The sequence below is a fragment of the Stigmatopora nigra genome, chromosome 6 (genome assembly GCF_051989575.1).
Source record: "Stigmatopora nigra isolate UIUO_SnigA chromosome 6, RoL_Snig_1.1, whole genome shotgun sequence".
Taxonomy (NCBI): Eukaryota; Metazoa; Chordata; class Actinopteri; order Syngnathiformes; family Syngnathidae; genus Stigmatopora; species Stigmatopora nigra.
In genome coordinates this window covers 3,408,414-3,434,095 of record NC_135513.1, presented here as the reverse complement: position 1 = coordinate 3,434,095, position 25,682 = coordinate 3,408,414, and the positions used below count along the sequence as shown (strand labels likewise).

The window sequence follows — 25,682 nt, the reverse complement described above, 5'->3', positions numbered from 1 at the left end:
CTCTGACCCCCCCTCCCTCCCTCGCACACACTGCGAGGGCTGTAGTGAAATATGATCAGGGATCTTTTTCGGTCAGGGATGCTCTGCACAAACAAACGAAAGAGCCCTCCGCGCAGTGAGTTCTAATTGTTCCCCACTCTGCTTTCAAAAAGTACTGCCTTGCGACATTTGCAGATGCCACATCATACATTGTTGTCAAGGGATTATTCTACTTGAAGAAACATGCTTTTAGGACTTTTGGGGCTGTTTCTGGCTTTGACGCAGAGTTTTATGTGTGCTCCTCAGCAGATCTGCCATCCAGGAGATGCATTTTTGGGTGAGTTTTGTTCAAATGTCAGTTTGTTTAAGAAACAAAAAGCGCATCAATAGAAAGTGATCGATCTGCGTTGCATTCACCATCATCACGTTTTTGAATTCTTTATGGATGGATGGATAACTTTATTCATCCCGTATTCGGGAAATTTCATTATTTGACTGCAATTTAATATCACCCCCAATTGAATAGCACCTCATCGTATTGTGTTGGAATTCATCCCTGATATGTCAATTTTAAGAGTTTTTAAGATGTAAAATTCTGCTTTTCGTTGCGCAATGGCGCTCTCTAGTGTTTTTTAATCTTTCGTCCCTTGTTTTCATCCAATTTCACGTGTGACATTTTTTTATTCCCACCAACAGGAAGTTGCAGCAACAATGTATCAGAGGCAAAATGTAAGTCATTCAACATCATTTGTCTCATTAAAAATCTACATTTTCATTTATTTATCATTTTTCAACTATTTTAAACATTTTTCAGTTGTCAAACCCAAGCATATATATACTTGCATTCACCTTTAAAAAACGCTGGCCGGTTTTTAAATTAATCTTTTTTCTTGGTTGTTTTTGGAATAATGTAATTGTACATATGTAATGTTGAATAATTTTAAAATTTTAAATTAATTAATTTTGGCGGTAGTTTTGAATTATTATTTTTTCCTCTTAGTTTTTCATTTTTTCCCAGAGCCTGGCCCCCATAAAAAAATTAAAAAATTAAAATACCAAACCGAGCAAGCAGCAATTATTGAGATACTATATGCAGATCTTTAAGAGAAAAAAGCCCATTCATATCTGCTAGATGTTGTAATATTTGCCCAAAAATAGTTGAACAGATTTAGTTTTGACCATGCTTACAACATGATGCAGTTTAAATGCATTGTGTCTCAACAGACGACCAGGGAACTGTTGAAAATACTCAGCCCACACGGCGTTCAACTGGGAAGCTGGACTAGAGTACTCATAAAAGTTTCCCCAAGTTTAGAATTTGGGGAATGCAGATCGTGCGAGACTTCCAAGTATCTTGATAACTGCTGCTTGCGCGTTTTGGGAATTATTTTCCCCCTGAGCCTGGCCTTCAGCTTAAAGAAAAACGAATAATTCAAAAAACAACCTGAAAAATACATTAATTTGAAAAAGGAAGAAAAAAATCATAATAATAAAAAAAAACGAAATTAGATCGTGACAGGACGTTTGGTCGCCGGTCTTTTGGTCCCTTTTGGTTGCCGTCAAATGTACTTAGATATTAACAGTACTTAGATATTAAACTCTCTCTCTTAAATATTAAAGTCTCTCTCATGAATATAATTTTGAGAGCTGGTTTCTACAGTAAACTCTCCATTTGACCGGCGACCAAAAGACTGGCGACCAAACGTCTGAGCACCCCCAAAAATAGATTAAATTGACAAATGAAGAATTTTTTTTTAAAAACAACCCCAAAAATAAATTAATTTGACAAACGAATAATAAAAAGAGAAAATGTTTAAAACATAACAAACATGACGCTAAATGTAACTCAAGAAGGTTTTTATCTGAGTAGAATTTTAAAGTATTTTATTGGACAGAACAGTTAGACACTCTAAAAAAGCAGACTCACAATTTGAATGATAACAAACATTTCTGTTCCCCTACAGCTACCTGCACAGAGATGCATCTGAGCTACTGCAATGATATAGGATACACTAGGTGGGTTTTAGAGATATAAAATGATCCAAGACCACTTCCAGCATGTTCTGTGCAATAATTATGTTGGTTGATTATTATCAGTGGCATAATGGCTTTCTGTTATGTATCTCAATAGAAAAAAAATCACGCCATTTACTAGGGCAAGCTAGTGGAAATTAAGGGCTTAATTTGCTATAGCCAATAAGTAATTTGGACAAAAGTCAGTCACCATCTTTATCTACTGTCTAACATTACTATTTTATCTTAATCTAACTATCAATAGAGGGTTTGGGCTGGGTTAAGAATCTGAAAGTAGACCATGGCTATGTCTGAATATTTAACATATTTAACATTTTAAGATAATGTTCTATAATGGGTGGCCTAGTGGGTGAGTGGTTAGCACATCTACCTCACAGTTCTAAGACCGAGAGTTCAATGCCCGAGGGGTTCTGACCTTCCTGTGTGGAGTTTGTGTGTTCTTCCTAGACTTATGTGGGTTTTCTCTGGGTACTCTGGTTTTCTCCCACATCCCAAAAACATACATGATAGGCTGATTGAATGTATGGCCCCCTGGGTATGAGTGTGAAAGTGAACGGTTGTTTGTTTTCTTTTACCCTGCGCTTAGCTGGCAATCAATTGAGGCTGCTCCCCGCCCACTGCAAATAGTTGGCTGGGATAGGCTCTAGCGCCCCTGGTTAGCCCTGTGAGGATATTTTTTGCGGAAAATTAAAACTTATTGGCCACAAATTAATGCTCCATCGATTTTGACTGGAATTCCAAATTAATTACATGTCTATCATCATCAACTAGAGCGTGTTCCAATTATGGGGGAAACACATTGCCAAATCTCCCTAGTAAGGTCTATTCAGTGGTGCTGGACAGGAGCGTCCGTTGGCAAATTGAATATCAGATTCAGGAATAGCAGTGTGGTTTGTGTCCTGACCATGGAACAGTAGATCGAGCTCTATAGCAATAGCAGGGTTCTTGGAGGGTTATGGGAGTTTGCTCAACCAGTCTACATGAGATTTGTGAACTTGGAGAACAGTGTTACCGGGGGATTCCGGTCCCCGGACGTTTCGTTAAACGGACGTTTGGTCGACGGCTATGCCGCCGGACACTTCGTCGAACGGACATTTGGTCACCACATTCGCTTGCTCTCAAAATTATAATCATGAGAGAGAGAGTATTTCAACACCTTGTTGTATTGAGAGTTGCTGTTTTGTAAGTTCTCTCAGAGAGAATGAAGATTCGTCGGACGTCTACTGCCGTCAATGGCAGCCGATGTGTTAAATGAGTGCTCTTATTGAAAATGTTGATATTTCAGCATTTTCTTAGTAAGTTCTCTTAGTTTGAGTATTGCATCCCTCCTTTTTGCAGATGTTGTAGTTCTATTGGCTTTATCAGGCCGCAATTTTCAACTCTTGCCGGAATGATTCGCAACCGAGTGTGAAGCGATTTGGATGAGGATCAGCACCCCACTAGTGCGAGACCAGGGTCCTCCGTCCGATGTAGGTGGGATGCAGTCACCGGGATAGGTCCTTCTCCAACTGTAGGAGTTCAAGTATCTTGGGGTCTTGTTCACGAATGAGGGTGGAATGGAGCGGGAGATCGACAGGCGGATCTGTGTTGCGTTTGAAGTGATGTGGAGACTGCATCGTTCCGTCTACTGCCATGCCATATGACACTCAATATGCACTATTTGTCCTAAATAGGTAGCACCCCTCCAACCAACTGGTCAACAAACTGCAATCAAAACAGCATTTTGCAGAGTCACAAATTTCCTTCTGTTTGTTCTACAGTACTATATTTCCAAACATCCTTGGGCACCGGACCCGGATGGATGCGGAATCGGGGCCAGAGTACCTCCTTTTAAGTGTCATTCATGGCCTGCTAAACGGAGAGTGCTCCCCTGACATTCGTCTTGTGGGCTGCTCGGTACTTGCGTCGCCCTGCCGGGATGACAAGATGATTAAGCCTTGTCGCAGTACATGTGAGGCCTTGAGGAAAGACTGTTCTCATACATTCGAGGCTATTGACATGGCCTGGCCATACTTTCTGGACTGTGACCGTTTCTTTGCAAGTGACAGAGAAGGCTGCTATGACCCACTGGCAGTGATCAAAGGTGAATATACACGTGCCTAAAAGTGTTGCTATCCCCCTGTTGATTAAATATGCACCTACGGTGGTCACAAAAATAACAAAAAGTAGTGAATAATACAATGGTACTTCTATTTACAAAATGAATTGGTTTCAGAAATTGTTTCGTAACTTGTATTTTAGTAAGTGTAGCATCATTTTACATTGATTTTGCTTAATTCGCTCCATAATCTTTAATACTAGCAACTTTGAAGCCATTGAGCCTAAGAAAAAACAAGACATGACCGAAAAAGTGACGTTTCTATATATGGCATAGCACGTCATTACAGCATGAATGAATATAATGTGCGTTATACCAAGAGAGACGAAGCAAACATCTGGAAATCAGCAACAACATCCTTATCCAAGGACACCAAGTGGTAACCACTAGGAATAAAAAAAATAAGGGGGTACCCAATGCGTACATTGCAATCTACTGCTAGATCACCAAGGTACTATCGGTAGATTGCCAAGGTACTATCGGTAGATTGCCAAGGTACTATTAGTAGATTGCCAAGGTACTATCGGTAGATTGGATTGGATAACTTTATTCATCCCGTATTCGGGAAATGTCTTTGTCGCAGTAGCAAGAGGGTGAGGATGCAGAAATAGGAAAGGCATTTTACACAAATAGGTAGTTAATAGTAAGTTAATAAATAAATACATGAATAAATATATAAGTAACCGTGTTGCTGAAATATATATATATATATATATATATATATATATATATATATATATATATATATATATATATATATATATATATATATATATATAGAGAGAGAGAGAGAGAGAGAGAGAGAGAGAGAGAGAGAGAGAGAGAGAGAGAGAGAGAGAGAGAGAGAGAGAGAGAGAGAGAGAGAGAGAGAGAGAAGCACATGTATACTCATATAGGTCCTAACCCACAGCCAGTTTTTGATTATAGAGCCTGACAGCTGATGGGAGGAAGGATCTGCGGAAGTGCTCCTTCCTGCAGTGAGGGTACCGCAGTCTATTGCTAAAAGAGCTTCGAAGGGACTCCACCAACTCGTGCAGGGGGTGGGAGGTGCTGTCCATGATGGACCTCATCCTGGTCAGCATCCTCCGCTCTCCCACTTCCTCCACAGAGTCCAAAGGACAGCCCAGAACAGAGCTGGCCCTCCTGATCAGCTTGTTCAGCCTGTTCCTGTCCCCCTCCGTGCTCCCGCTTCCCCAACAGACCACTGCATAAAACACAGTAGATGCCACCACAGTGTCGTAGAATTTGCCAAGGTACTATTGGTAGATAGCAAAACAATAACATTTTAATAACAATTATTCTTCAATAAAAGTACCACTGTAACTCCAAAATTTCCAGCAGTACTTTCAACTAATCCTCTGATTTTAATCCCACCACTTCAGCAAGAGAGGCTCAAGCGAGGTCTAGTCTCTCACCACAAGAACCTAGCACCATCATCCAGTTTACCCACACGAGTAACAGTCAACTGTACAGCTTACTGAAGCGAACAGCAGCCAAGTGTTCCCACATCTCTCAGGTTTACAGCATCGGCCGCAGCACTGAGGGCCGAGATTTACTAGTCATTGAATATAGCAACAATCCTGGACAACATGAGCTATGTAAGTAAAACTTGTTTTTATTTGATTTTATTTGATTTTAATTTTAGATGTGCCATCTTTAACTTTATTCAATTCCCTTAAGAAATTTAAATGGAAAAGTTGAAGACTTGATAGTGTTTCTCTGAGGAAGCTTTGAGTGCTTGATCAAATGCCATTAAGGGTATTGAGTAGAATTATGCAATCTACACGATTTGTCATATTTTGGCCGCCCAGAATCTCTACCTGCAACTGGTAATCTAAATGTCTTCTTTTCTAAAGTATTGATTAAGTGGGACTGAGCACTGGTTAAGGTGAAACATTTTAATCCATTTTAAAGTGTCCCTCACCCACTTAAATTTAATGGACCCAGTCAATAACTATAATGCCCATTTGGTCCAGTTGGGTGATTTTTTTGGCACATTGGTACACACAATCAATGTGCTGACTTTTTAGTTTTTTGTGTTGACGGTGTAAAAGCAAGCGAAAGTGCAGGAAAGTAAGGACAGCAAGACATACAGCATTAATTTTCAACTAGAGGAGTCGTGTGGGACTTCTACCCAAGCAGCCAAATTCAAAGCATTGTCATATTTCTGACCTCTGTGGTGATACCTTATCAAATTATCTCAACCTACCACCTCATTACCCCCCAAATTTGACCATTTAACGTAACAAACCCTGCAAGCTTGATATTAATCAGTTATTTCATTTTGAGCTACCTTCAACACAAAACTACACATAAACATACAGTCAAAAGAAAACAACCTCAGCCTTCCGTAATTTTCACCTACTGGCAGTGGTGAAAAGTTAAAACCAGATAAATGGATAACAAGATAAAAATTCCTTAAACAAAAAATAATATCCAAAAGCCAAAATTCTAACTAAAGAGTCCAACCTGTATACGTACATATAAGGACGTGGAAACGATGCACAATTGGGTTAGACACATAGATTGGTGGACGAGTGGTTAGCACGTCGGCCTCAGTTCTAGGGTCAAGGTGTCAGCTGGGATAGGGTCCAGCATCCCCCGTGACTCATGTGAGGATAAAGCAGTTCAGAAAATGAATGAAAATGTTGCTAGTGGAAGATGACTGTTTGACACAAGTGCATGCCTGACAATAACAGTTGGAGGGAAATGTACAATAATCAGACAAGACAATCACGACAGTAGAATGCAAAAGTATCTATTCTCACCAGTTCAGATGCCAAAAAAATATACAAAAGGTGTACAAACATGAAAATATTGACAATTAATTCATGTGATGCGAGAGCACATTCATTCATTTTCTGAAGCGCTTTATCCTCATTAGGGTCGGGGGGAGTTCTGGAGCCTATCCCAGCTGACTATGGGCCAGAGAAGGGGGACACCCTGAATCGGTGGCCTGCCGATCGCAGGTCACAAGGAGACGGACAACCATGCACACTTACACCCATACCTAGGGGCAATTTAGAGTGTCCAATCATCTTACCATGCATGTTCTTGGAATGTGGGAGGAAACCGGAGTACCCGCAGGAAACCGGAGTACCCGGAGGAAACCAACGCAGGCCCGGGGAGAACATGCAAACTCCACACAGGTGGAGGTGACCTGGATTTGAACCCTCAGTAAAACGTAACACATACTTTTATATTTTGCCACAAAAAGTCATACGTTTTTTTGTTAGTGATAGGTTACAAAAAACCCCTACTTGGTGAAGTTGAATATGCAAAATTGCAAATATTCAAGCTTTCCATCACGTCTTGAGGTCATACTATGGTCATGTTTACGGAACGTGCTTGTTTTATCCAATATATACTTCTCATCTAAATACTTTAGTGGAGCCAGAGGTCAAGCTGATAGGCAACATGCACGGAAATGAGGTGCTGGGTCGTCAGCTGCTCATCTACCTGGCTCAGTACTTGTGCTCAGAGTATAACTTTGGAAACCAGCGGGTACAAGCTCTCATCAACACCACCCGCATCCACATCCTGGTCTCTATGAACCCCGATGGCTACGAGCTTGCTGCAGCAGAGGTAGCGGAAAGCAATGACCCGGAGTACATCAACCTGGAAGTAAATATTGTTAACAGTAGAAATAGGACAAACTTCCATTATCCACTATTAATCCATTCTTCTTTGCTTTTCTGGAGGAGGGCTAAAGGCAACAAGTACTGATCATTGAGCTGATTAGTTTTTAGGGAAATTAATAGAAAAAAATGATGATTAAAAAAATTACGTCTGCTGGTTAGAAACGATACAAAGTTATTGAACAACAATCTGTGTTTTCCAATATGATTCACGCCAATTGGCTGGCAACCAATTCAGGCTGGCCCCTGCCTGGTCCCAATAGTTGGCTCTGATCATTTCTGGAACCCCCTTGACCCTTCTGAAGATTGATGTGATGAGAAGTAATTATAACATAGGCGTGACGTGAGCATGACGTCCAGATTGTTATTCACTATCGATTTCTGTACACTGTAAGGTAGGATGCGTCTGTAGATAAACCTAGACACTTTTCTAGTGATATTTATCACCCAGTTTTGGCCTCATCATGTTGGCAGGTCCAAAGGCTCCTACATCTACTTACTTACCTTACTCGTTACCTTATACTGCTTTAGTGAGATCTGTTAAAGAGGTACTTGGACAGGTGTTGCTGTTTCATAAACCATGACAACTTCAGTGATAGTTGCTGCAGATTTTTACTTGTCTTTGACATAACGAGTGGCTTGAATAGAGCATCTAAATATTTTCTAAAAGCCAGTTAGTATTAGACATTTTTGTTTATCATCTGACAACCATCATGCACTATTGTCTGCCGATGTTTTATTACAATGGCATCATAGTAAGGCAGATTAAATTGAGTAGCATTCAATGAATGACATCTCAACTGAAAGTAGGAAACTAAATGAAAATACCGTTGTACCTCTAAATAATAAAAAAAAACATTCTAAAGGTAGTTTTGTAACTTGGAATTTTCGTACGTTGAGACATATTTTACACTCCATAACATAATTTGTTTCATGATCTTTAATACTATCCTCTAAACTCATATTTAAAAAATATACCAACTTTGTGTAAAATATGTATCCAAATGCATGTAAGTATGCAAAACAATATGACAAATAATGTATTAAGCCATCAAAATGATTATGATTACATCACGTTAAATTTTTAAATGGGGTGCAATTGCGAGTGGCAGCTAAGTAAACATTCGTACACGCGCACGTAAACACACAACTTAACAATAAAAATTGCCCGAAATGGGGCTTTTGGTCACACGATCTTGCTCATACACGGCCGTTGGCTGCTACCCTGACTGGGACCGCTCTCGTATCTGCTTAGAACGCCCTGTTTCGGGTCGGGCTGGCGCTGTTCTCCCCTTGCCGGACACGGTGACCACTACACCCCTAGGCCAGCTTTAATGTCCGCCTACAGAGTCTGCTAACTTTGGTTCTGGCATCTTGGGGATGCAGATTCCTTCTAGACAGCAACCAGGTGGAAAAGTAACTCTAAAACGACAATAAAAAGAAACAATATGGGAAGTGTATTTTAAGTGTCGGGGATGCTTTATTTATTTCCACGTTTTGTAAACTAGATGTTTTTTTTTCTATTTTGGAAAAAAGGTTTCCCATCAAGACTTTTCTTAACCTGAATATTTCCTACATAGAAGCATTCGTAAGAAGAAATACCACTTTAATAATAAACGGAAGCATGCATATTAATTGCAGTGCTTCACTTCACTGAGATTTTGTATTTCAGATACTTTCAAGTTTAAAAAATCAGTTATCTGCTTTTAACTTGTAGCTCTTTTAGTGGGTGTTCAAAATGGACCCTCTCTGAGGTTGTGGAACCACTTCCTTTTAACTGGTCATACCATTTCATTAAATTAACCATGAATTACTAATATTTACAGTATTGCCTATTGTTATGGCTGGTCCATGCTGGACTCCTCCTCTTGTTCAATATTGGATGGGTCAAGGATCCAGTTTATCGTTTTCCAGAAAACAAACATTTCATGAATTAAGTGATGACTATTTCTGGTGCAGTTTTTGCTCACTTGAAGACAGGAATTCCAGTTGGTGGTTTAAATGGCACACTACAAGTTGAAGGTTCACTAAGACAGAAATTTTAATACACATCTTCAACACATAAATATGGAAAAACAAAACCAATCAAATTGTAGTGCATCCCGCTGCATCTTTTTAAGTAATGCAATTTGACCAGGAAAAAAAATCAGTGACTTAGGCCAGTACTCATGCCTTTTACCTCTATCTGTTCTGGTCAGGTTCTCCCACAACCGGATTGAGCATTCATTTGTAATGATAGTTTAAAGCAAAATTGACACCCGGCAAAACATAAGAGTGGGAGAACTCGAAACCCTTAATTTTTTCACTAACCAATCAGCGACTCACCATTTAATTCACTCTTTAATCATTTTAATGCTCCTTCATCTTCTGTCATGCATTTTTGAACTCACAACCACTAAACACATTTATCATCAGAAATGTTCACAATCACATCAATATGCTATATAACACTACTTGCAAAAAGTCAGAAATGGTTAAATCGAAGAACTAATGGAAGAACCTTGCTTCTCTGTGTTTTTCATCTGCCTATCCTGAATGCAAAGGATTGATCAGATCCTCAATTGTCAATCATTAGCATTTGATATAAGACTCTCTTGTCGGATACATGGCCTTGTCTTCATGTTAACAAAGGAACCAACAGAGATGGCTCGGATTTTCCGGACTAAAATACAAATTGTTTCTCACCATACACCAGCGGTCCCCAACCTTTTTCCTCACCGTGCACCAATAAAGCTCTTTGTATTTTCTCGTGGACTGGCTAATGTCGAACGACGTCTAAGTCCCAAGCCTAATAGCAATTATTTATTATTATTATAACATATTTTCTCATTTCAAGTAGAAGGGCAGGATTGAAAACATTAATATTTATTACTCTGACAGACCTGCACTTGGTGGCTCGCAGACCGGTGGTTGGGGACCACTGCCATACATAAACTTTCCAAGATGCCTTGTCCATCTAACAATTACAGATCAACATCATCAATATCATTTATCCCCTGATTTTAACTCTGCCAGTTATTTGAAAACAAATATTTCAGGGCCACTTGTTGAACGGTTGGACAAATGGCCGTACAAACGCCCAGAACATCGACCTGAACCGCAACTTTCCTGACCTCACAACTGTCCTCTACCGAAACCGTCGCAGCATGCATTATCGTACTGACCATATCCCGATTCCTGATGGCTATTGGTTTGGAAAGGTGAGATGAAATTACTTTCGGTTTATTGATCGTTGAAATCAATCCGACAAATGTTCTATTCTATCCCATTATTTATGTGTGTGTGTGTGTGTGTGTATCAGTGGATGTGAAGTCTTAAATTGTCATGTCAACAACTACTACCATTAACACTCAAAAAAGTACATTTTGCACTACAGGTGGCACCAGAGACCTTTGCAGTAATGAAATGGAGCAGGTCAATTCCCTTTGTTCAGTCAGCCAGCCTCCATGGAGGTGAGCTGGTAGTCTCCTATCCCTTTGACTTCTCCAGACACCCACAGGAGGAGAAAATGTTCTCACCCACTCCGGATGAACGGGTAATACATTAGAGGAAGGATGATGCTGATCATAATAAATGCTGATGTAGTTCTCATTACATTTTCCACCTGCAGCTATTTAAGCAACTAGCTCGTACCTATGCAGATGCTCATGCCACGATGTCAAACAATGACACAGACAGGTGTGGAGCAAACTTTTACCGAACCAAGGGAATCATCAATGGCGCACTGTGGTACAGTTTTCCTGGAGGTGAGGAAAAAAATATATATGAACCGTATTTTCAGGACTTTACGGCGCATCATATTTTTAGCCGCAGTGTCAATAACGAGTGCTATTTCTGTACATTACACACACAAAGGACGCACCGTTTTTATAGACGCAGCCAGGCCTGGCAATACAAAACATACATGCTAAATCCACACACTAAAATCACGTTTTTAAAAGGGCAACGTAAGCAAAACTGAGTTCGGTTGTACTTTATTTAGCCATTGTACAATGTACTCACGTCATCATCACCCACAAATCCATCAAAGTCTTCATTTTCTGTGTCCGAATTGAACAATTGTCCGTCGAAAATGCTGTGTTTTATATGTTCGTCCAGGCGGCCACAATCTATTCGCAAATAGTAGCTAGCGTAACTAGCCCGATGCTGCCTGCCACCCTTTGTAAAGCTGTGTTGATGCCAATGTCCAGCGTAACTAGCGTAACTAGTCCGGCGCTGCCTGCCGCCATTCGTAAAGCTGTGTTGATGTCGATGAATACAGGCCACAACCCATTCGCAAATAGTAGCTAGCTGGTAGCAAGCGTAACTTTTCCAACGCTGCTTTCCATGCTTTGTCAAGCTGTGTTGATGTCGATGTATACAGGTCAAAATCCATTCGCAAATAATAGCTAGCTGGTATCTAGCATAACTTTTCCAACACTGCTTACAACAGGGCCTTCTTATTCACTTCATTAGCACCAATAATTTTAAATAAATAACTTTGCGATGACAAACGGTGGTTAAAATCGAGTTGGTGTTGTTGTGACGCTCCGATGTGAAGCCAGTTGATTCTCAAGCAGGACAAGGGACAATTAAAAAAAAACAGATATAGGAAATGTGCTTACGTTTATGGGGATTTCGTAATTTGGATCTTGTTTTCATGTATATTGGAATGTTCATTTGCAATTTCGTATTTAGAGGCATTCGAAAGTCCAGGTACCATTGCATTATCTTTTACAGGTATGTCAGACTTTAACTACCTGCACACAAATTGTTTGGAGATCACGGTAGAGCTTGGCTGTGACAAATACCCCTCAGAGGTTGAGCTTTATCCTGAATGGAAGAGGAACAAGGAAGCTTTGTTCAGTTTTCTTGAATCCGTAAGTATGGCTATCTGAATGTTTTCTTAACTTGGCAAACATGAATCCATAATTCATGTGAACCGCTCCAGAAATTGATTACATAAAAAAATGATTTAAGAGCTATCTGAAGAAGGGCCATTAGTAGTAGTTCACTTAGCTAACATTCCTGAAGATGCTAAGTCAGCTGGGATGGATTCATTTCCCTGTGCATGTAGAGTAACAGGAAATAGAAGTCAGAGCTTAATTTTCTACCGAACTGCTTATGTAGGTCCATCGTGGCATTAAAGGTGTTGTCAAGGATGTTAATGGCAACGGGATTAAAGATGCCACCATCTCCGTCAAGGGGATTCGTAAAGATGTCACAACAGGTAAAATAAATCTGAAACATCTCCTTTTTATTCCTGATTGACTGTCAATCTGACAACAACACTATTACTCTCAGATACGGGTGGAGACTACTGGCGTCTTCTGACCTCTGGTACTCACATTGTGACAGCAACTGCAAAGGGTTACTCCCGGGTCAGTAAACGAGTCCATCTGCCTCACAACCTCAACAAGGCTGGACGTGTGGACTTTGTTTTGAAAAAGGTTTGTCAACTGCTCTGTTACATCAGGTTCATCACAAGTTTCAGTGTCCTTTCCATCTTGTACGCAGGTTCCCCAGGAACCTGATATTGATGACCACTTCTTCCCCACGATAGACACATGGGATCGATTTGACCCTTACAATCAGTTTGAACGCTACAGTGAGCCAGATGTTGAGGGAGGGATCGAGCGGGAGGAAAAACCCTGGTGGTGGTCCTATTTCTCTCAATCTGGCGTCACACCTCCAAACTGGCTGCTCCGAAATATGAATTAATGCAAAGTCAATACAGATCCAATTTTACCACTGTAAAATGCGGTTTTTTTTAGCAGCTGAGGTGTATTAGCCTTGAAATCACCCCCCACACACACACTCACACACATGCACACATGCACACACACACACATTTAAAGCTTGAAGAGACTTGACCAAATTATTTTGTGTGTAGTTCTAGCGAGTATTTGAAGGTGATTACGTCCAAAAATAATGACATGCACTATTGGGATAACAGACTGCTTCTAATTCACAAGTAAAGGAAGTTGCATAAAATGTATTCATTTTGTTATTGTCTTATGGCAATTTCTTATGTTTCTTATGCATTTTGTACATTAATCAAGTCAAATTGTGATGACAGACTGCTTCTAATTTACAAGTAAAGGAAGTTGCATAAATTGTGTTCATTTTGTTATTATTGTGTATTGGCAATGTCTTATGTTTCCTATGCATTTTATGCATTAATCAAGTGACAAAAGACTGATGGTGTAACAGCTTTTTTCCCCCTCTTAATGCTGAGCACAAGCCTGCCACTTGGATTAGTGATGTTTATGTTATGCCACTTGCCTTGCTTCTTTTTATATAAAAGAGAAATACACAGAAATACATATTGTATTTCTATGTTTTTCTTTTTATAGTGAATATGTATAAAATTAATTATTAAACCCGTTCACGTATAAAGCCGCTATTTGTGTTTTTGTGACATAACGTGACGTTCGAGTGGTCCCCAAAGGGTCACCACAACGAATCTTCACATTATGTATTATAAAATTTGACCAACAGAGGACGCCAGTATACACGTAAAAAAGACGACCCCTATACATACAATACCGTGCTTGTCCACAAATCTACTTGCCTTGATTTTTCAAAATTTTCATTCATTCATTTTTAGTCCCGCTTTTCCTCACAGGGTTTGCGGGGGTGTTGGAACCTATGCCAGCAAACTATGGACTGGTTGCTAGTCGATTGCAGCACACATGTAGACTAATAACAATTCACACCCACAATTACACTAATGTGGAATCTGGCTTGTCCGTCTGCCTGCCAGGCATGACTTGAGGATATGGGAGGAAACTGGGATATCCTCTTGAGAAAACCCACTCAGGCATGGGAAGAATACCGGATTCCGGAGCGCCGTCAATGGCGTATGTATTTATAACCAATGACAATACATCTTTCAATTACAATTTACAAACTCCACTCAGATTGAACCTTTATCCTCAGAACTATGAGTATGCATGTGAGTTAATTATCATTTATACACATTATAATAAGTGAATTTGGCATAGCTATATAAACACGCAATAAAATGTTCTTTAAAAAGCAAATGAATTGTGGAAATGTATTTATTTATTTATTTTTAAATTATCCTTTTGTTACTTTGTATTCTATTACTTGTACCAGGCAGAAAGTCACATATAAACACGTGGGTGCTTTCATTGGAGCGACACATGTTTTGGTAATCAGAATAGAACCAAGACCCCATTAGTAATGAAGAGGAATAGCATTTAAAAAGAAGGAGAAAAAAATCCATATTGTAGGAAAAGTTATTTACACTCAAACACACCTCGATGTGTTTGTTTGATTTGTTTTCTAATAGTTAGATAATTAATTTAGGGCCCAAACTAGCTCTTGATTAGAGGCCACTGGTAAACTGAGCGCTTTTTAGGAGTACTGAAAGTTAGATTTGACTTATGTTCAAGCACAAAAAAAAATATTACCATTAGTGACCTTTGTGTATTAAATATTAGCAGTAAGCGACTTAACTAAAACAAACATTTTTCACATTGCAAATATTTAAAATGCACAAACTGATAAAACAACAATAATGAAATATTGAATACGACTGTGTTAAATCCAGTTTTTCTTTTGCAAGTCATATGTTACCTATTTACAGGTCCTAATTTGAGCAGCAACTCATTTATTTCAATAGCATTGCCAAAAATTGTGCGTGTGCGCATATGTGGGTGATTGACAGGAACTTTAATCACTTTCAGAAATGAGAAATTATGTTATTGGATGCATTGTTAAACCATTTAAGGATCTCTGTGAGAAGGACATGCTGTCGGAAAAATTCCTAGAGGCTTTTGCATATAGTGCCATGATGTTACATACACCCAAGATCCAGTGCATTACCATTTACTGGTTAAGCAAAGTCTGACGGCTGGCTGTGTGTTAAGTCTCAAATTACCAGCAGACAAAAAGCCTTTTAAAATAACTATTTTACTGTTCAAAAATAATTTTAAAAATTGCCAATAACACGGATGCAGTGGTGTGCCGGCAAAGCCTTCGAGGCCTTCTCTGCTGGCCTAAGAAATATCTGAATCACAGTACGATGTTAATTATATTTTGTCCATGAATACTTATTAAATAATTCCAAATTGTCTGTTAGCTTCCTTTCATTGCTTTTCCCCCTGGTTCCACTGCTTCCAGCTGTGTTATTTCACATTGAAGCATTTAACCAATCACATTTAAGCCATTATTTGTTGCCAGGGTCAGAAATCTGCCTCAAGGCCTTCACAATCAGTCCTACAGAGATTTGCTACATTAAACAAGCGTCAATAAGACTGTATACCAATCAGAATTCGATTTGGTGACACCAAGGCCTTCTCGCAGGCGTAGGGATATGTCATTGCCTTGTTGCAGGCGTAGGGATACATCATCGCTTTCACCAACTATGATTGGCTAGTGATAGAGTAGACTAGCCAGAGCTAGCAAGCTGTATCCATAGCGAGCTGCACAACCAAATATATTGTTGTGTTGATTTAATAGCGGTTTTGTCAACCCGCAATGACTGAAGGATGAGAAGAAATGGATTTGTTTGCAGATTTACTATCAAAACCATTTTCAAGATGGACTTTTCAAGAAAAAAAACCTGGACATCATTAAGAAAGGTCGGACAACTCCAAAGCAAGCAAGCCTGTCACAACCGGGAACTAACATTCTCAGCACTAAATCGAATAAAACGTATGCCAGAAATACGACAGGACAGGCTTGACTTTCAGCATTAGCTTCGATGGCGATAGAAAAGGAAGAAAGAAAGAATGGATATTGTGTTCAGGTAAAAATTATTTTTGGTGAGTAAAATATGGCTATATTCCTAAATAATATTTCAATAGAATGAGGTTATGATTGATTATTTTTTTGTGTCACAGCTGCAGCTGCAGTAGAAGTTTTATAGCCATAAAATAGTTTTTGCTGAAGGCGTCATTAGAAAATGGACGGACAGCCATTGCACTCATGTCGTCCAGTCATCCAACATTAAAAGAGTTTCAAGCAGCCATAGATTTCCCAATGTCCTGAGCCTACTTAAGATTATGTGTATTGTAAGTGTGACAGAATTTACTTTCCTGAAAACTTTTGTGCATAATTACAAGAAAAAAAGAAATTCACTTGTTCACTGGATCTCGGAACTGAAAATGTATCACTTCCAGTGAGAATAGAAATATAGTAAAATGTGGGTTAATTTAAAATAACAATTTTAAGGCTTTTGACATTTTTGCTCTCTGATCTTATTTCATAATTCCTTATAAACTTGAGGCACAAATACAACCATTCCAATTGTCTCTGACTTTGACACGGCTTTTGAATGTACATTAGAATACAATGCTATATATCTTAGCTCTCATCTCATTTTCTGAACCGCTTTATCCTCATTAGGGTAGTGGGGGTGCTGGAGCCAATCCCAGCAGTCTCCGGGCCAGAGGTGGGGGATATCCTGAATCGGTGGCCAGCCGATCGCAGGGCTCAAGGAGATGAACAACCATGCACACTCACACCCATACCTATGGGCAATTTATCTTACATGTAAATCACTGAAAAAGTCTCGTAAATAATTCCAAAAATACCTCACATACATTCTATCACTACTGTGATTGAATTCACCTCCTGCTCATAGTTAGCAGAGATTGGCTCCAACATCCTGAAACCCAGAATAAGGACAACGGAAAATGAATGACTGAACGAATGTACGTATTACCAATATTTTATCACTAACTAGGATCATTCATTAGCAAATTGATAATCTACACTTTGTTACGATCGCGCCGCGTAGTGCGACACGATCGGTGGAGAAGTTGAACCCAGATGCAGAGTCGCCGAAGTAAATGGAAAGGTGAGGCAGATCTGTAGCTCTTGTAGGTTGATTTAATAAACGGGGTAACATAACATAAATAACTTGGCTTGACCACTCATTACAAACGAAAAGAACATGCGGCGTGGCGTCAATGGAAACAGCAATGACTACGAGGATAAACAGGAAACGAAACCAGAACGATCCGACAGCGTTCACACAAAATCATAATGCTTAAATACCAAAAATAATCTAATCACGTAATTAGTCACAGCTGATAATTATTGTGACGTCATGCCAGGAGAGGCAATCCAGCGACTCCTGACACACTTTATAGATATCTACAGTTTAATGAACTATATGTTATTGTTATTGCCTTATTTTTCGGTCTTTTTCAGAAGTATAAGTCGCAACTTTTCGGAAGGCTATTTTTATTTAATCAGAAACCAAAAACAAACTTATTTAACAATAGTAAAATGGACAAAATGAGCTTGATGGGCAGCTGTTAACAGAAAAATAGAACCTAAAATTCCACATAAGAGCTTCCCACAGTCAGAGAGAAAAATAAAATAAAAGTTGCAGGCCTAGCCAACCTATAACAAATCTGCAACTAATAGTCCAGAAAGTATGGTAATTAGTAATTATTAACCAAAATGAGTCACTTTTGTTGTATAATATTTTGTCATGAGTGTGAATTGAAATATACATGCCGGCCAAAATGTTTTGCTGAAAAAAAAGCAGGGTAAAAAGGAAATAAAGTTTACTGTAAAACATCCTAGAAGAATGGGTATATTGCAAATTCTGCTTTTAGCTACGAAAAAATTAACATTAAAGTAAAAGTTGCACCGTGGAACAAATCTGCTCTTCCAGGAGTAATGCTTTGAAAAGTAAAATTGAGTGCGTTGACATTGTCCCAAGAGAAAAAGTCTTTGTTCTAAGTATAAATTTAATCCTGAAAGGGAGCAAAAACACTGTTGTTTCTGCCAAGTCTAAAATCTTTTAATCTTTTTTCAGGGTTTCGGAAGTCCTTTAGTGAAAACCACAACTATGGATGAATAGAAGATGATAGTCCAAGCACATAGTACACGAGTTACCATAGCAAATGTACAGTATTTATTCTGATGTTGGGCCAATACTTACCTGCAATTATAATTGGATTCTCTACAGAAAAAAAAGCCTTTTATTTTTGCATCAGCTTTCCATATACATCTAAAAAGAAACTTGATGACAACTGTGCGCGCCTGTTCAATATTTGAACTTAACTCGCAAATGAGGTCAACCCACATTTTGTGGAAATATATGCTATCAATATCATAATATCTGTTGCCAACATGTCATATGAGATGTCGTCACCCTACGTTGGATGCCATTCAAGCCAGGATGAAAGAAGTAATTATGCACAATGGTTTGCAATAGAATATATTATTATAAAGCACAGTACTGTTTTTTTTTTTTTTTTTTTTTTTACTTTACAGCACATTATTTATAAAATTGATGCATCTCCTAACATTTGGGGAAAGCCCAAAACATGGGATACGCTTTAGGAGGCTGTTTTAAAGAGCCCCAAATATTTTGAGCATTTTTAAACACTTAACACACAAACATGATGGACGCAAAGATCAGAGCCTTAGTTAGCAACAACATAAAGGAAAGACAAAGTTGGAAACCTTCACGTGGTGTCTCCTGAGAGGCCGCTCGCCGCGGCCTGCGAATTACAACAAATACCACTCAGAGCTGCCAACAAGGAACGTGGCACCCTACGTTTTCATCCAGCCGGAGATATTTGACTGCCCCTCACCTCCGACTACTCCCCGGATGAAATAATCCACGTTCCAGTGGCAGCTCTAGCGCTGTCTGAGGGTAATCCTCAGGCGCTTGTAGTGCAACAACAACAACATAAAGTTTGTAAAATCTGACAATTGCACCCTTTTTTGTGTGTGTCTGAAGATGGTGTTCTTTGCTATGTAGTAAATAGTACTTGTTGAACAACTGAATGAACCAGAAAAGACAAACAAAATAACAATCGAGACATCAACTATAATTCACAACAGAAACAGTATCCAATTTTTTCTCAAAATTTTGCCATGTTATTATTTAGTTTTGGTAGCAACTATGTCACAAAAATAGTTTTGTGCACAATGCCATATTGGCAGAAGAAGCAGAAGCTAAAATGAAAGATAACATAAATGTAAGCTTTAGACCTTTAGAATGTACTGAGCATTGAACAATGTCAAACTGTATCTTTTGTTTCACTTTCGCAAATGCTAAACACGCTAACCCGTAGATGGTTGCTATTAGAAAACAATGTAACATTAATAATGTATCATATCTTGACATTGTCACTGATAATTTTTTTGAGGTAAATATTAAGTGACAGTGGGAGTATTCTGCTCTTTTGAGGCATATTTAAAAGTTAAATAGGTACAATTGGTGATATACAATACGATGATATATATTGCTAAAAGATATAGAAACATGTCTATAATCACAATTGCCACAAATAGACCTATTGCTGAAATATTCAATATTTTCCCAATTGGACTCTCCCTTCAAACTGTATGTGGGTAATACATGGAAGACCATTCAAAATATCAACACATATAATCCACACAAACGCACATGACACTTTTTTTTCCAAAATCAATATTCATTCATCAATTATGATATTATAAGTTAATAAAGAGCTGTCCTAAAAGTCAAGACCCCAAGTCCCATGTATTGCTAGATAATTATTGTTACACTTGAGCTGCTGCTTCTGTTTAGACTGGATAATTTTGGGTTGCAACACTACTGTTATGAGAGGATATTTTCCACATCACACAGCACTAGGTGGCATCCTCGAGCCTGCTGCTTTTGCAGTATACCCCAAAAATTCCCACAGTCAACTTTGTCTTTTTGGCTGAGGGAAAGATCTTCTCCCGTTATCTCTAAATTGGCACATGCTCACACTTTGAAGCAGGAGAAGCAAGTTTGGCTATCTCGGATAACTGCGACCGCGTGCAGTGGTATGGGATGCCTTACCAGCAGGGCAAAGTTGAGCACTTCTGCAAGTCATGACTTAAAAATGATGGTTGACATTAAAACGAGTAACCAACACATACCTACACATAGTATTAGTCAGAACGCTTGAAATGGGCTGGGGCTGTATTTTCGTAAAATGCTTGACAACGGAGGAGTTAGGATATTTTCTGTTCTTCTCTCCTGCCTATTATGTTAAAGTGTTCGCTCCCTGAAAATGCCGCTTTTGAATTGTGCTATAATTATATCCTTTCCAAGGCAGTGCGTTCCCAGATGTCTCCTCCTTATGTTCTCGGAGTGACTTTCCATCGGCTAGAATCCTACTGACGTTCTCTCTTTCCTTGGCTTCCCCAATGCACCATGTAGTCACTTTCAATCTGACTGCATCACTTTCTGTAACTTAACACTTTTTAACACTCAGCATATATAATGCAAATGCCAAACCACTTTGCTCTGAACCCCGTCCATCGTTCTCTTTTTCTCCCACTTGCTCTCTGTCTTTCATTCCTGTAGCTATCTAGCTGTTATGCCCCAGGAGTAGAGGCCTGCTCAATGTGGCAGAGATGATTTGTTTGCTTTGCAATTATTTTCCGTCAGTGGAGACAAATGGATTCATGCTGCATAGAAAAACCCACACAGACAGGGCTGGAGCAGTGAATGCAGTGGAACAGACTAATGTGCACTGCCAACAGATAAAGACAAAGATGGGGAACACAGTGCAACTCGGGTGAGGAAAAGCTAGCTTTAAAAGACAAAAATGTTATACGACTTCCTTTGTAGATAAATAAATACTGTTGGATGTGATGGGTGAAAGTCGATAGAGTGAGATGCTTATTTGCCCACCTTCAACGGTGTATCATTAAAAGTCTGTGTTAAATGGCATCATTATTGACTCTACACCACTTTGACTGAAATAAATAATTGATGAAGAAATGGAAGACCTAATAAGCTTCATATGCATGCAAGGAGATAAGCCTCATTGTTTATTGGAGTTTACCCTCTCTGTTTCCTTTACTGATGAATGCTTATATAGCTGTGGTCCACAAAATCACATTGTCATCTGAACTCACATTATCTTTTATCATATAGCTGGGCTTTTAAACTCTTGATACTGTGGAAATCAGGGCATGGGTTCAATGACGTGGTGGTCTGTCTTAGCCTTCAGAGGTGACTTTCCCAAATTAATTGAACTGTCTCTCTACTGTTTAAATTAAATAATCCTTTGCAGTAACCCCTGGAACATGTTTTAGTATCACTTGAGCAGTGTGTTGACGTCCTCTCATTATGCAAGCTTCACGACCCTATCTATGGCATAAATCCCTCGTAATCCCGGTTATTTTTTTTTTTTTTATTCCTGATGGTTATTGTCCTTTGGAAAAGGATATTGTTGGCGCTTCCCTAATGTTCGCTTCTTCGTTCTTGGTATAATTCACATTTGATTCATTTATGCTGGAATGACATGCTATGCCTTTAGCATATGTAGCAACGTCACTTTTTTGGAAACTGTCATCATATTTCGTTTTTTTATGGGCTCATTGGATGCCTTCAATGGCCACTAGGCTTAGGAGGCATTTTCGACAGCGACTTGAAATCCAAACAAAAGCTGGAGTGTCAAGGAATGGACTATCCCTTTTGGTGATTTGCAGGATGGCAAATTATCTTGCAAAAAAACAGGACAAGGCAAGATGTTGTCCTTCTCGGCCTTAGCATGTCACACTGGGAACAATGATATGACAATAAATGCATCATTCCAGTTCCCAAAATAAAGTACAATACATAAACAGGCATTAGAGTTAAGAATACCATATGGAACATACATGTTTTGTTGTAAAACCCCCAGTAGAGAGTATATTGCATTATATATATTTTTTAAATGAGTGAGTCTTTGAACCTTTAAACATATGAAGCTTCAGGATAGACATGACTTAAAGGTTCCCTCCGATTGCCCCTAAAGTGTGATGTACATAACTGCAAACACAGACTTTCTCTGTCTCTGTTGAACTTTTAGAGTATCCACACAAAAAGAGATTAACCTTTTCCTCCTAGCCTCCGTCTCCTCTTTTTATCTCTTTCTCCAGCCTTCCGTCTCCCCCTTTTCCTCTTTTGCAACCCTGTTTCCCCTTTTCAGTGTCACAGTTGACTATTTCTTGTCCTGTTTTCCCCTCCTCCCCTGTGTCACACATCCTTCCCTCCTTTCATACGAAGGGCAGGTTCAGGGGTCACCAATTACCCGAAGAGGGCTGAGAAAGTTGTATGGGCTCTTGCCTTGGAGCTGCCATGTTACATTACTATAATGCTAGATATCAGGTACCCAACAGCCACTGGCTGCCAACGCAGCGGCACAAACCTCAGTCCCAGTACCAAGCTGAAGAGACATGGTTTCAATGCCTTCATGCCTCAAAGGAAAGCGGACTTCTCTTGTTGACCTATTGGGCAGAAATGAGGCATGACTCTAGACTTCATGCAGACTCATATACCTAAATTTACAGGTAGTCAGTTAGGGCTTAAGGTTTTTGGCACTGTTGCCAAAAAGAACAGTATGCACATGGCATAAAAAACTAAAAAACTAATCAATGGTATTTCCAGTAAAAAATAAAATTTTAGAGTTCATTGTTATGCTTAATTACCTTTTGAAAAGTGAATAAGTGCGCACCTGAAAACACTTGTCAAGTACGTAGATTTGCAGTGTTACATTACATTGCTACCATTCATGTCCTTTTCAGAGGCTAATGTTGGCAAAAATTTGTTAGCAAATGCTAATGTGTTATGCTTAATTACCTTTTGAAAAGTGAATAAGTGCGCACCTGAAAACACTTGTCAAGTACGTAGATTTGCAGTGTTACATTACATTGCTACCATTCATGTCCTTTTCAGAGGCTAATGTTGGCAAAAATTTGTTAGCAAATGCTAATGTGTACTAACACTGTAGCTTCTACACGATGAGACACTTTTGTGCTTTGGGGATCATAAAGTTACAGTAATTCGATTTTTAAACATTCCCGCTCATAATGGTTAATAGGTCATGGTTCATTTAACTTGTAACTGCAACCAATAAAAACATTTATTAATGATAAGATTCATCTTTATGGAAGGTCTTCAGAATAATTAATGAAGCACTTTATATATTCAAGAAAGTACAAATGAATTTTGAAGTTTGTCACTCGGTACCTTGGTTCAAGAAACAGAAAGGCAGAGTTTTGTTTGTCCATGTTATTTTTCTCCACATAAAAGTATTGACTTTTTGAAAAGTAAAGGACCCTCATTTCAGTGCCAGTAATTCAATTTTTGAAAATTCCTGTTTATAATGGTTAATAGGTTCTGGTTCATTTAACTTGTAACTGCAACCAACACAAAAACATGTATTAATGATAGGATTGCTCTTTATGGAAGGTCTTCAGAATAATTAATCAAGCACTTTATGTATTCGAGAAAGTATAAATGAATTTTGTCAAGAAGTTTGTCAAACGGTACTTTGGTCCAAGAAAAAGAAAGGCAGAGTTTTGTTTGACCATGTTTGTTTTTCTCCACATAAAAGTATTGACTTTTTGAAAAGTAAAGGCCCTCGCTTCGCCTCTCCTAACACCATCAAGCAGATTTTTTCAGGCTCCAGGCACAGCCCGGCACTGTTAAGGTCGGGGCCAACAGAAGCTGTGCAGCCAGATGGAGTTGAAACAGCTCCTGAATAGGGAATCTCAGAATCTGATTCACTGTGCTCAGCCAAACCCACGGTAATTACAAAAACAGCGCTCGGTTCACTAATAATGGGTGCGTGTCATCTCCAATCCCCAGACCGCTTGTCTGTCCACGCCACAGAGGCAGCAATTACAGGCTTGGACCTTCCAGTGGACTTGCACACAGTAAGTGTGGAGGGGAACAGTGGACTGTGTGTGTGGGCGGCAAGTTAAGGAATGAACAAGTAGCTGAAAGAGATGTGTTTGAGAATGTTGGGGAGGGAAAATGCGGGTAGCTCTGCTGTTTTGAATGTTATTTTCCAGTGAATCTTTCTTATCCTCAACAGTTTGAATCATAATCTGCTGGCTTCAAGCCACAATGATGAGATTCATAGTAAACTTTTTTGAAGGACTGTTCAAAACTGGCAGTTCTGGTTAAAAGTTAACATACACTTTTGAAGAACATAATGTCATGGCTCTCTTGTGTTTCCATTGATTGGAACAGATACTTCTTTGTCACAAAAAAATCTTCATGAAGTCTGGTTCTTTTATGACTTTATTATGGATTAACAGAAAAGGTGATCAAATCTGCTTGGTCAAAAATATACATACAGCAATGCAAATTAGCAATTTTGATGACTTAGAGACTTGTGTCAGTGAAATGAGCTTCATAGCATGGCATCTTAACTTCTTGTGAGTGATTATGATTGACTACAGCTGGTGAATTTGCTGAGGCCATTCAAATAAGGCTCATTGAATGCAAACGCCCACAAACGCTATAATGGGAAAGTCAAAGGAGCTCAGTATGGATCTGAAAAAGCGACTCCTTGACTTGAGCAAGTCAGGAAAGTAATTTGGAGCCATTTCAAAGCACCTGCAGGTCCCACAGTGCAAATAATTGTTTGTAAGTATAAAGTGCATGGCACTGCTTTGTCTCTACCACGATCAGGAAGAAAACACAGGCTATCACCTGCTGCTGAGAGAAAATTGGTCATGAGGGTGAAGATTCAACCGAGAATCACCAAAAAGCAGATCTCCCAAGAATTAGAAGCTGCTGGAACACAAGTGTCAGTGTCCACATTCAAGCGTGTTTTGCATCTCCATGGACTAAGAGGCTGCCGTGCAAGAAGGAAGCCCTTGCTCCAAAAGCGGCACCTTAAGGCTCGAATGAAGTTTGCAGCTGATCACATGGAAAAAGATAAGACCTTCTGGAGGAAAGTTCTGTGGTCAGACGAAATAAAAACCAAGCTGTTTGGCCACAATGCCCAACAATATGTTTGGAGGAAAAAAAGTGAGGCCTTAACCCCAAGTACACCATGCCTACCATCAAGCACGGTGGTGGGAGTATGATGTTGTTGGGCTGTTTCGCTGTCAATGGAACTGGTGCTTTACAGAGAATAAATGGGATAATGAAGAAGGAGGATTACCTTCAAATTCTTCAAGATAACCTAAAGTCATCAGCCCGAAGATTGGGT

General features: G+C 39.2%; 1 protein-coding gene across 2 annotated transcripts; it reads left to right on the top strand.

The window, feature by feature from the left end:
- Positions 1 to 59: 59 nt before the first annotated feature.
- Positions 60 to 13,844, top strand: cpz (carboxypeptidase Z). Of its 2 annotated transcripts, none has more exons than XM_077718862.1 (13): positions 60 to 316; positions 676 to 708; positions 1,944 to 1,995; positions 3,774 to 4,096; positions 5,494 to 5,709; positions 7,500 to 7,696; positions 10,788 to 10,949; positions 11,126 to 11,284; positions 11,360 to 11,495; positions 12,469 to 12,608; positions 12,859 to 12,958; positions 13,033 to 13,178; positions 13,246 to 13,844. In XM_077718862.1, the coding sequence occupies exons 1-13, from the start codon at positions 223 to 225 to the stop codon at positions 13,447 to 13,449; spliced, it is 1,962 nt and encodes a 653-aa protein (XP_077574988.1). In that variant the 5' UTR covers positions 60 to 222; the 3' UTR covers positions 13,450 to 13,844. The 2 variants fall into 2 exon arrangements, with proteins under 2 accessions (XP_077574988.1, XP_077574987.1); XM_077718861.1 differs by having other exon boundaries at positions 7,500 to 7,735.
- Positions 13,845 to 25,682: the final 11,838 nt, after the last annotated feature.

Coding starts and splice junctions, on each gene's coding strand:
- cpz (XM_077718861.1), top strand. CDS start 223: ATGCTTTTAGGACTTTTGGGGCTGTTTCTGGCTTTGACGCAGAGTTTT. Junction 10,950..11,125: donor ATGGCTATTGGTTTGGAAAG/GTGAGATGAAAT, acceptor TTTGCACTACAG/GTGGCACCAGAGACCTTTGC. Junction 11,496..12,468: donor GTGGTACAGTTTTCCTGGAG/GTGAGGAAAAAA, acceptor TATCTTTTACAG/GTATGTCAGACTTTAACTAC.